General features: G+C 55.5%; 1 protein-coding gene across 12 annotated transcripts in view; it reads right to left on the bottom strand.

Annotated features, from left to right (window-relative positions):
• Window positions 1–569: 569 nt before the first annotated feature.
• Window positions 570–12,372, bottom strand: part of LOC135971334 (SH3 domain and tetratricopeptide repeat-containing protein 1-like) — a 52,175-nt gene continuing 40,372 nt past the window's right edge. For 8 of the 12 annotated variants that reach the window (XM_073993899.1, XM_073993903.1, XM_073993901.1 and 5 more), the window contains 6 exons: window positions 11,317–11,497; window positions 9,991–10,141; window positions 5,817–5,939; window positions 4,955–5,111; window positions 3,798–3,994; window positions 570–970 (listed from right to left, as the gene is read on the bottom strand). In XM_073993899.1, coding sequence (XP_073850000.1) covers window positions 3,891–3,994; window positions 4,955–5,090 — 240 coding nt within the window. In that variant the 5' untranslated portion in view covers window positions 5,091–5,111; window positions 5,817–5,939; window positions 9,991–10,141; window positions 11,317–11,497 and the 3' untranslated portion in view covers window positions 570–970; window positions 3,798–3,890. Of the gene's footprint in view, window positions 971–3,797; window positions 3,995–4,954; window positions 5,112–5,816; window positions 5,940–9,990; window positions 10,142–11,316; window positions 11,498–12,019; window positions 12,313–12,372 lie in introns of those variants that run through there. The other 4 variants (XM_073993904.1, XM_073993905.1, XM_065546508.2 and 1 more) reach the window with 3 other exon arrangements.

A 12,372-nucleotide genomic window follows, 5' to 3' on the forward strand; every position in this document is an offset into this window, starting at 1 on the left:
GGGACTGGCCAGGCCCGGCCCAACCAAGTCTGGGAGCAGAGGACACTGAGTGAGGGATCCCTGGGGCCACCCTCACTGGCCTGTGGCTCTCCTGACACCACAAGAGAGGTCCAGGAGCTGACCTTGGGTCCTAATGGGGGACATCTTCCTGGCTGCAGGCTGGCAGGGTGGTGTGGTGGTCAGTGTACTGGGCTCTGCGTCTCCGCCCCTACCTGCTGTGTGACGCTGGGCCAGACACCTAACCTCTCTGTGCCTCTATTTCTTCAATGGCGAACAGGGACACTAGCAGCCCCCACATCCAGGCACAGTGGCCTGAAGGTTAAAGGCAAGGGCGGCACGAGACCTACAGCAAGAGCTCTGAGCAGGGAGAGCAAGGAGCTGCCCAGAGTTCCACCACCATCTCCCCTCTGGCCGCCGAGGAAACCGAGGCTCATGATGACCTGGCCCAGGTCTGTTGGACTCACAGTTGTTCTCATCCCCAAGATCAGCGGGCTGCCACCAGGGAAGGAGATGGCCCCCAGACACAGCCCAGGAAGCACACAGGGAAGGATGCCCTGGGGACTTCGGTATGTTATTGCAAAAAAAAAACCATTTATTGCTATTTGAACCCTGCTTTCATGCCTCCATTTCCCAGAAAATGAGCCACGGGAGACACCAGGAGAGGGAGGAGACCATCCTCCTTGCACAAAACCCACTCCCTCGGATGCTGTCCTCAGCGAGGGTGGCTGGGGGCCAACCAGGGGGCCCACCCGCAGAGTGGCAGAGGAGGCAGGTTGACCCTGCGGATGTTGAGCTCTGTGGCGAAGGTCCTGGCCTTCTGGTAGAAGAGGAGCGACTTCTCACGGTCCAGGAGGAAGTTGTGGGAGATGGTGGCCGGCCGCGTGTAGATCTTCAGCTGTGCCTTCTTGTTGCCCAGGTCCACGGCGGCTGCCAGTGCCAGCTGGTAGTACCTGGCTGCATCAAACGGGTCCTGAAGGGGACAGGTCATGCTCAGCAAAAGGGGGACTCGGAGCCCGTCTTCCCAGAGGCCGTTCCTGTCTCCAGGTCATTCCACATGTCCAGCCAATGCTGGCTCACCCCATGATCCCTGAAGCCTGTGACACTGCTGTGGTCTCAGCTGCAGGAGGTGGGGATGACCCTGACACCCCTGGAAGCCTTCCTGACTGCCCCTACGCCCCACTCACCCCAAGTCTCCTGCCCCAGTGCCACCCTCTCTGCAGGCAGTGGCTGCTTTCCCCATGGGCTGAGGTCAGGGCAGATCCTGCCTGCTCTGAGAGTTCCATGCAGGGCCCGTGGCTCCAAGCCACAGCAGGGGCACAGCGTTGAGTGACCCAGGCTCCCCTCTGGCCCCTGTCCATGCTGACCATTTCCAGGCCCTCCACGGGACAGGCCAGGTACAAAACCATCTCACAGGTGTTCTCTCTGGCAATGTTCCCTGAAATATTGACGGAGTGTGACTCCCCAGACATCCACTCCCATTTTCAATGCATCTTTGGCTCAAACTCACCATCCCTGGGTTGGGATGCCGTCTCCCAGACCTCCTCCTTGACCCTCCCATCCCCCACCCGGCTTCTCCCCAGGCGCCTCCTCCACATGGGGTCACCCAAGGGACCTCTCTAAGACCCATGCCTAGCCTGTCCCTCTTTACCATCTCAAGATGACTCCCAGGGCCAAGGACAAAGTCCAAGATGCAGCAGTCCATTCCCCCACTGCCCCGCCCCACACATGGCGCAGGGGCGTGAGAAGGCCCCGAGTCACCGCCACTGCTCATCCAATGCCCCCCGGCCCAGCCGAACACTGGACTCTGTGCTGGGTACGTGGCTGAGCCTAATGTCCTTGCTCCCAGTCTGAGGGACCTGGGAGTGAACACTGACCACACAGGGTGGCCCGGGCTGTGGCAGAGGGAAGCCCAGGAGCCTGTGGGGGGCCCAGGAGGCCCCAGACTCAGCCAGGGGTGGAAGGCAAAGGCTTCCTGAAGGGGTGGGGGCATCCCAACTAAACAGGAAGGAGCCAGCCAATGCATATGTCTCTGCGTGTGCCTGTGCATGTGTCTGTGCATATTTGGGTGCCTGTGTGTCTGTGCGTGTTTGTGTGCCTGTGTGCATGCCTGTGTGTGTGTGCGTGTCTGTGTGTGCGCGCCTGTGTGTGCGTGTGCCTGTGCCCGTGTGCATTTGCGTGTGCATTTCCATGTGCCTGTAGTGTGTGCAGCAGCTAGTGAGTGGCAGGCTGAGCCAGGACACACCTAATCCTACCTATTCCAGGGCTCGCTCTCACGTGTAGACTAAAGGGGACCCCTTTTTAGAGGCAATCGGCAAAGATGCCCATTTACCCCTGCCTCTCTGCCAGCCTTCCAGGCCCCATGCAGCCCGGCTTTTTCTCCTACTCCTCTGGGCCCTGGGTCCAGAGCCTACTACACAAGGAGGAGGGTGTAGCCTTGGAAAGACAGCCGCCCTTGGGGAATTCCAAGGGGGCCTCCCTGTGGGAAGCTGGCCTGCGCTGACAGCATAGTCACGATGAGGCCCAGAGGGCTGTGCATGGGAAGGAAGACTGTGCATGGGAAGGAGGGCTGTGCATGGGAAGGAGGTGAAGGAGGCCTCTGCCCCTCAACCCCAACCGTGGACTTTGGCCTCTCAGGTACTACTTGGCCCTTTCCTTCCTCCTGGGCAGGCGGAGTGGGCGGCAGGCTTGACCAAAACAGAGAAAGGCCTCTTCTGGGAGGCCCGTCCACCTGGGTCCCAGGCGAGCCCCTGAGCGGTGAGCAGCGTCCCTCTAGGTCTGACACTTGGCACCTCCCTGTCTGGCTGGGACTTGGGAGGCCACAGGGACCACTTCTGACCACCAGGTGTCGTCAGCACTGGGCGGGGGCCTTCCGGGCAGCCCCAGGCCTGCGGTGGGGGATATGCGGCGGGGTCTTAGGGCTGCCCCAGCTCCTCATGTTGTTCTAAGGCCCCCAAGATCTCGGCCGCAGGACTGGAGTGCCCTGGCCCCTCAGCCCATAAGGAGCACTGACGCGGTGCCGGTGCGATGCTGAGGAGGGGCGGTGCCTGCTGGGCAGAGGGGTGGAGACACCCCAGGTCTGAGTCTGACAGTCCCAGCTCTCCACCCCTGCAGGGCTGGGGGCAGAGGGAGCACAGCACCTCCCCTCGAGACAGACCCGACCCAGCAAGGCCTCAGCCTGGCTGGCTGGGGCCCCGCCCCACCGCACCTGCCCTGAGCTGGGGTTTCCCTGTCTGTGAACCCAATGGTAAGACACTGGTCCCACCCCACCCTTCCTGGGTGATGTGAAAATTCAAGGTGTCTTGGAACTCCAGGAAGGAGTTGCCCAGTGCAGGCTGGCACCCTGGGCAGGCTTCCTAGACGAGGCGCCAGGATTTGGGTTGGATCTTGCAACGTTGATTCAATGTGAGGATGATGCCGTCCTCCGAAATGTCCTTCTCCCGACCCTGTTTTCTTTGTTAAATGCAACTTGACACTTGACTGTCAAGAATCAGCTTTGGTGTCATCTCCTCCAGGAGGGCCCCCCGACTGCAATCCTCCTTCTTTATCCAGAGGACACCATTGCCCACTCATGTGTCAGCCTCCCTGGCTGAGACTGAGTTCTTGAGGGTGGGGCCTGGCCAGCTTGGGAGCTAGGTTGTATCTGCTGACCTTGCCGGCTCCTCCAGCCACTTGCAGAGCTCCATGGAGGCCACTGGGCCATTCCTAAGGAAGGCTGGAACCCAGGCCTCTGGGGTCTGGGTGGAGATCCCACTCCAAGGGGGCCGGGAACACCCCAAGCCCTGCCCCTCCCCACCCACCTTCAGGTCGTAGAAGATGATGTCACCGAGCACCTGGTACACATTCACGTAGTGGAGGGTCTCCTCGTCGAACTCCAGCGGCGAGTTGCAGAGCTATAGGGCCTTGAGGTAGAAGTGCTCTGCCAGCTTGCCATGACCCAGCTGATGGTGCAGGGCGGCCAGCCGGTGGTAGGCCATGCGCTCATTCAGCTGGTCCCCTGGGGTGGAGGCCAAAGGGGCAGGTGTGAGGATGTGGCTCCCTGGGGCAGGGAGGGCACAGGCCCCTCTGGAGCAGGTATGCAGACCCCAGGCAGTACACCTGGCTTGCCTGCAGGCACCTGCGGTCACCTGGGCAGCTCTGGCCGGTCCCTTCTGGGTTCCCAGACTCACTTTCCCATCTGCAAAGCAGAATTAATAAGGCCTGCCCCTGTCTACTGTGAGGCTTTGGCAAAGTCGGACTTGGATGGCCCAGCTCTGTGCCTACACATAGCCACCTGCCTATGCTCACTGGTTTTAACCAGGGGAGCCCAAAAGCCATGCAGTCCAGGTGCTCCCAGGCACCCCGGCTCCAGGCAACCCACAGACATAACATCCGACTCCTCCTGGGTGTGTCACAATCGGAGCCCCCTACTTTGGGGAGTCAGCTGCACACCTACTGTGTACTGGGCCACAGGGCACAAGGCGCTGGGGCATGCGGCCTGCCTAGGGTTCCCTGTCTCTGGAGGGGGACAGACGACCCTGGCACAGCACCAGGGGATGCCCGGCCTTAAGGGGCAGACTGTTGGAAGGGGAATTGGGATTTTATCAGCCAGAGAGCTGGGTGGTTGATGAGGGTGGGAAGGGTACAAGAGAAAGGGAATATGCCACTCAGCCTGGCACATACAGGGACCAACGAGATGCCTGGCATGTCTGGAAGGCAGAGGGCACACTGGGCGGCCCTTGTGGTCAGCAGCGGGAACAGGCAGAGGAAACAGAGCTCAGTCAGGCAGGGAGCTCTGCACTGCGTGAGACCTCGGGCTGTGCCGCACAGCTGGACGGGGAAGCCAGTTGGGCAGATCTGCCTGCCTGGACAGGAGACCAGGAAAATCCAGCAGCTGTTTCAGCTCCTGCCCTGCAGTCCTGGAGGCTGGGCTCTGGCAAAGTGTGGGTCCTGGCAGGGTGGGGCTCAGGGGACTTACCCAGAGTGATGCTGAGTGCTAGGGCCACGTAGGCAAACTCCAAGCACTCCTGGGGATTTTCCAGTGTGGCCAGCAGTGCCACCAGCTTGTTGCACAGCTGTAGCTGCAGCTCCGCCTTGCGGTTGCCTGTAGTCATTGCCAGGGCCAGGACCCGGTCCTACCACACAGGCAGGTGGGGTCAGGTTTCCCGTAGCACCCACCTTGCCCAGCGCCCTCCTCAGAGCTCAAACATGTGCTTGGAGCTTCCCACACCCCAGCTACACCTGTACCTCCACACAGCTCTGTGCTCTGGGATAACACACAGTTCAGACACCCAAGTTGGGGGCTGAAGAGTCACCTGAGGCCCATCCAGCTACACCCGGCAGCCTCAGACCCGTATTTCCCACCTGGTCACCGGGGGTCTGACTCGGGGGAGCCAGCACTCCTCTCTGCTCTAAAAACACCACATTTATCTGTGCCCAGGGCTGAGCCACACCGTGAGCTCAGAGGAAGGGAGAAGCCGTCCCACTTCGGGGTGCATGCAGACCCGGGCCTCCCACTGACATGCTGTGTGTCCTCTGACATGTCCCTGTGCCTCTCTGAGCCTCAGTTTCCTCATCTGAAAGATGGGGACAGAACTTCCCGCTCATGGTTGCTTGAGATCATCAGGTACAAGGGTAGAGCCATTGTCACATCCAGGCCCCGAGCGTTTGTCCCGGGCAGGGGCACGGTCAATATCATGCCCGGTGAGACCACTTGGAAACTAGCATGTGCATGGGTGGCCCTGCCTCCAGGTGGGAGGCCTCTGCCCTGCCACACCTGTGCCTCAGCCCTCCAGGTGACCCCCTGAGGCCCACCCACATCAGCCCACAGGCCAGCTCACCCAGTAGAAGGACACAGCTTTCTCCTGCTCCCAGGCCCCACTGAAGAAGATGTCTCCAGCTGCCTCAAACAGCTCCGGCCCCAGGTTGGGGTCGCCTGTGTACAGGACCACATTCTGTGCCACCTGAAAGGAGACAGAAGTTCCCTCAAGACCCACACCTGGTGAGGTGGCCATGCCCACCTTTTCCAGCCTCCTTCCTCTCACACACTACAGGTACACCTGAGCATTTTTCAGACCCTGTGCATTAGGGCTGCCCCCACCACTGGCATGAGGACAATGAACTGATGCACCTGAGTGCCAGGAGATGACTGAGCAGCTGCAGCCCAGGAGCCCGACACCTGTGAATCCTACCACCAGGGCTAGCCCTAGCCCACTCCCCCTGCACTCAAACCAGTCTCCGTGGCCCCCAGATTGCTGGGAGCCCATCCCCTGGCTCCTTTCTGCGTTGCCACATCCCTGCCACATCAACAGTGTTTGTGGGTGGGCCTGGTCCCCTCTTGGCCATGAGCTCTTGATCCCTCTCCTCAGCTCAAGGAGGTATACAGCAGGTGCTCAGTAATGAAAGCTTCACCAGGCTCGTGGGCTTCACAATTTGTTCCGGATCACACTGTGTTTGGGAAAGCCTCTGAAAACAGCCACTATGATAGATTCATTGTGTAAGGAGATGTGCCATGTGTTGCTTGGAGCAAGTTCTTCTGTGTGTTAACTGAGTGGTCACATTATTTGAGCATGTGCTGTATTTGAGCAGGTGCTGGGCACTGTGAGGGGCTGCGCCTCTGCCCTCAAGGAGAAGATGCTGGCCACTGGGGGAGGATAAGAGGGAACCAGTTGGAGGGAGGAAAAAGGCACACAACAGGTGCTCAGCAGTGGCTTAGGAATGAGTGGATGGATGGATGAATGGATGAGGAGATGTAGACACATGGATGGATGGATGAGTGTGTGGATAGATTAATGCTGGGATGGATGGATGGACGGATGGATGGATGGATGGATGGATGGATGGATGGATGGATGGATGGATGGATGGATGGATAGATGGATGGATGGATGGATGGACGGACGGATGGACGGACGGGTGGGTGGATGGATGGGTGGATGGGTGGATGGTTGGATGGGTGGATGAGTGGATGGATGGATGGATGGATGGATGGATGGATGGATGGCTGGCTGGCTGGCTGGCTGGGTGGAATGATGTGTGTATGTCTGTATGTATGTATGGGTGGGTAGATAATGTATGGATGGGTGGAGGGTAGATGATGTATGTGCATATGGATGGATAGATGGTGGATGAATGTATGGATAAACAAATTGACAGATAGATGAATGGAGGGATGGATTAATAGGTAGATTGGTGGGTGGATGGATGAATGATGGATGGATGGACGAACAGTGAATGGATGGATGGGAGAAAGGATGGATGGAAGGATGGATGGATGGATGAATGGATGGGTGAATGGATGATGGATGGATGGAAGGATGAACAGGAGGATGGATGGATGATGGAAGCATGGATGGATGATGGAAGCATGGATGGATGATGGATGGATGGATGAATGGATAAAAGGATATGTGGATGGATGATGGATGGATGGAAGGATAAACTGGTGATTGGATGGATGATGGAAGGATGAACGGACAGATGGATGGAACAACAGGTGAATGGATGGATAGACGGGTGAATGGATGGATAAAAGGATGGGTGAATGATGGATGGGTGAATGATGGATGGATGAATGGACAGATGGATGAATGGACAGATGGATGGATGAATGGACAGATGGATGGATGATGGATGGATGGATGGATGGATGGATGGATGGATGATGGATGGATGGATGAACAAATGAATGGATGGATGATGGAAGGATGGATGGATGAATGGATAAATGGATAGATGGATGAATGATGGATGGATGGATGAACAGGAGGTGAGTGGATGGTCGATGGAAGGATGGATGGATGACAGATGGATATATGGATGAATGGATAAATGGATGAATGGATAAATGGATGAATGGATGAATGATGGATGGATGAATGGTGGATGGATGAATGATAGATGGATGGAAGGATGAACAGGTGGATGGATGGAAGGATGGAAGGATGAACAGGTGAATGGATGGTTGATGGAAGGATGAATGGACGGATGGATGGATGAACAGGTGAATGGATGGATAGACGGGTAAATGGATGTATGATAAAAGGATGGATGATAAAAGGATGGATGGATGAATGGACAGATGGATGGATGAATGGACAGATGGATGGATGATGGATGGATGGATGGATGGATGGATGATGGATGGATGGATGAACAGATGAATGGATGGATGATGGAAGGATGGAAGGATGAATGGATAAATGGATAGATGGATGAATGATGGATGGATGGATGAACAGGAGGTGAGTGGATGGTTGATGGAAGGATGAATGGATGACAGATGGATATATGGATGAATGGATAAATGGATGAATGGATAAATGGATGAATGGATGAATGATGGATGGATGAATGGTGGATGGATGAATGGTAGATGGATGGAAGGATGAACAGGTGGGTGGATGGAAGGATGAACAGGTGAATGGATGGTTGATGGAAGGATGAATGGACGGATGGATGGATGAACAGGTGAATGGATGGATAGACGGGTGAATGGATGGATGATAAATGGATGTATGATAAAAGGATGGATGATAAAAGGATGGATAGATGAATGGACAGATGGATGGATGATGGCTGGATGGATGATGGATGGATGGATAAATGGATGGATGGATGGATGATGGATAGATGGAAGGATGAACAGATGAATGGATGGATGATGGAAGGATAGATGATGGAAAGATGGGTGGATGATGGAAGGATGGATGGATGGATGAATGGATAAATGGATGGATGGAAGGATGAACAGGAGGTGAGTGGATGGATGATGGAAGGATAGATGGATGATAGATGGATGGATGAATAAATGGATGAATGGATAAAATGGATGGATGGATGGATGAATGATGGATGGATGGAAGGACGAACAGGTGAATGGATGGATGATGGAAGGATGGATGGATGAATGGACAAACAGGTGGATGGATGGTGGCTGAATGAATGGATGATAAAAGAATGGATGAATGATGGATGGATGAATGGATGGATGGATGGACGATACATGGATGAATGGAAGGATGAACAGGTGAATGGAAGGATGAACAGGTGAATGGATGTATGATAGAAGGATGGATGGATGGATGGATGGAAGGATGAGCAGGCGAGTGGATGAATGATGGAAGGATGGATGGATGATGGATGGATGGAAGAATGAACAGGTGAATGGATGATGGAAGGATGGAAGAATGGACAGAGAGATGGATGAACAGCTCAATGGATGGATGGATGATAAAAGGATGGATGATGAATGAATGGATGGATGGATGGACAGCTGAATGAAAGCATCATGGATGGATGGAAGATGGTTGGATGGATAATGGAAAGATGGATGGAAGGATGGATGGAAGGATGGACGAACAGGTGAATGGATGGACGAAGAGGTGAACAGAAGCATGATGGATGGATGGATGGATAGAAGGATGAACAGTTGGATGGATGATGGAAAGATAGATGGAAGGATGGATGGATGGACGAACAGGTGAATGGATGGATGGACAGGTGAATGGATGGATGATAAAAGGATGGATGGATGATAGATGGATGGATGGACGGAGGGATGGATGGATGGACGGAGGGATGGATGATGGATGGATGGATGGATGCGTGGAAAGACAAACAGGTGAATGGATGGATGATGGAAGGATGGAAGGATGGATGGATGGATGATAGATGGATAGATGGAAGGACCCACAGGTATATGGGAAGATGATGGAAGAATGGATGGATGATGGATGGATGGATGGAAGGATGAGCAGGTAAACAGATAGATGATGGAAGGATGAATGGATGGGTGGATGGACAGGTGAATGGATGGATAGATGGGTGAATAGATGGATGAGAAAAGGATGGATGAATGATGGATGGATGGATGGACAGATGGATGGATGGACAGATGGATGGATGGATGGATGGATGGATGAACAGGTAAATAGATGATGGAAGGATGAATGGATGGGTGGATGGACAGAGAGTGAACAGCACAGGGGTCCTCCTGCATCCCTTGCCACTCACCTGGATGTACAGGTCCACCAGCTCGCTCTGCTGCAGGCTGTAATAGATCTTCCCTGCTTGCAGGCAGGCACGCACCTCCTTCTCTTTCTTCTGAAGATCAATGAAAATCCCCAGACTTCATTTAGTGTAGTCCAGAGTGGATTTGTAGGCCCTGGAATCAGACACAGGTGTCAGAACAAGGGCTTTCATCCTCCTGGAACCAGTCTGCCTCCTCCTGTGGGTCTGGTGACAGATGAATCTGGAATGTGCGGACTGGGAACGGCCCTCTTGTGTGTGCAGTGTTCTGCCCTTCCCAGGCTACTGGGAGGGCCAGGGTGAACACACACAGCATGGAAAAGATGAAGGACATCCTTCTGAGGGAATTGAGCATCATGCTGCCCTGTGGCAGGAGGAGTGTGCTAGTCCATCTCCCCTGCCTCCCAGACATGGCCTGTGTCTTCTCCAGACGCACCAGGAGCCGTTAGTGTTCAGAGGCTATCTGGGCCGATGGTTCTCAAGGTGTGCAGGTATCACAGTCACCCGGAGGCCTGTCCCTATAGCTTGCTGACCCTGCCCACAGAGCTTCCGGCTCCACAGGCCTGGGGCAGGCCCTAGAACTCCCACTTGCCACAGGCTCCTAGGTGACATGGATGCTGCTCTGCTGGTCCAGGGACTACACTTTGAGAAGCATGGCTCTAGCACACTGGCCCATTTTCCTTCTGTGAACCTGAGGCCAAGACTGGAGCCAGTCTCCCAGGTCCCCATGGAATCTGGCTCCTTCCCTGCTCTCTCAGTAAGTCTGACACTCGAGGGGGTGTGACTGCAGCAATGTCACTGGGCCCTGTGGGTGGAGTGGCCAGGGCCATGGTTACCCCACCAGGTCAGGATGCTTGGGGGAAGCCGAGTAGGCCACATATGGGATGTGAGACCTTGAAACCCTGCCCCAGGGAAGCAGGTGACACAACTGGCTCTGTCTTCTGTGGGAGAGAAGCCACAGGTGGCTGCTGTGGTCACATTTAAGGGGACAGATGAAGGCCAGGAGTGAAGATTCGGGGCAGTCAGAGGTCAGATGACAAAAGCCACCATAGTAGGAAGAACAGCCCGAGTGCACGTACTGCCTCTGCTGGGGTGGAGATGACCTTTGACCCAACAAGGGAGGCTCAAGCTGGGACTCACGGGCCAGCAGCAGCCCTGGAACGACCCCAGGCCCACCAGCTCAAAGCATCTGATGCCAAGGAACCAAATGATCAAAAGGAGAGGGGCTGCTGGGGTCCTGGGCCAGCTTTCTTGTGCCCCCCTCCCTGCCCTGCCCGTCCCCACCTCCACCACTGCAAAGCCAGCCCTTACCGCTCGGTACCCAGGGACAGGTAGAGCTGACTGATGGTCTCCAGGAGCTGCCCCTCCAGCACCTTGTCAGCCACCTTGCGGGCCAGGGAGAGCTGGAGCTCATGGTAGATGACACACTGGGCCTCACTGGGCATGACAGTGCCGTAGAAGTAGCACAGCCGTTGGACGGACCGCAGCTGGCCTGGGCAGAAGACAAAATGGAAGACGTTAGTCTCCCAGCATTGAAGCGAGGCTGGCTGGGCTCGGAGGCCCCTGCGCCATGCTTGCCTCTTTCACACCTCTGTGAGCCTGGGCCCCATAGGTGGGGAGACTGAGCACAGACAGGCCATGCACCCATTTCAGGACAGATTCCGAACACACAGTTACATGGGCACACCTTGGTGCAGATGCTCATGGTAGAGGCCGGCCTTCTTTACAACTCCCAGGGCTGAGGTCCTGGCCAGGCTCGGCCCCTGCACCAGGCCATCTATTTCTGCTTCACAAAGCCTCTCTGGCCAGGACCAGGGCCGCCTTCAGCCTGAGCTGATGAGGCCAGGGGCACAAGTAGCCCCTGTCGCAGATGGAACCCTGAGAGAGCAAAGCCAAGCGTCATGTCTGCCACATACGGCATCATGTTGGGGGAACGGGGTTCAAAGCTGGGCCCTGGCGTTCCCACACATGCTTCTCTCATGCATCCAGGCTCCCAAGCCACAGGCTCACTGACCTCTCCCAAAGCCAGGGCGCTGGGAACAGTGGAAAGCTTCTGATTTTCTAGTGCCAGAAACATTCCGGAGATTAACACAGGAAACCAGGTACGCCAAATGGACAGCTGTTACACACACCACCCAACAACAGCTGAATACACAGTCCTCTCGAGCACCCATGGGACATTCCCCATGACAGACCATGTGCCAGGCCACAAAATGAGCCTCAGTGAATGGAGAAGGTCTGAGACCAAAGCAGAGGTGTTCTTCAGCTGTACTGGCATGAAACTGGAAATCAACAGTGAAGGAAATGTGAGAAATTCAAAAATATGTGGAAATTACACACTCCTAAACAACCAGTGAGTCAAAGAGA

This window comes from Macaca fascicularis, chromosome 6 (genome assembly GCF_037993035.2).
Source record: "Macaca fascicularis isolate 582-1 chromosome 6, T2T-MFA8v1.1".
In the NCBI taxonomy this organism is placed as follows: Eukaryota; Metazoa; Chordata; class Mammalia; order Primates; family Cercopithecidae; genus Macaca; species Macaca fascicularis.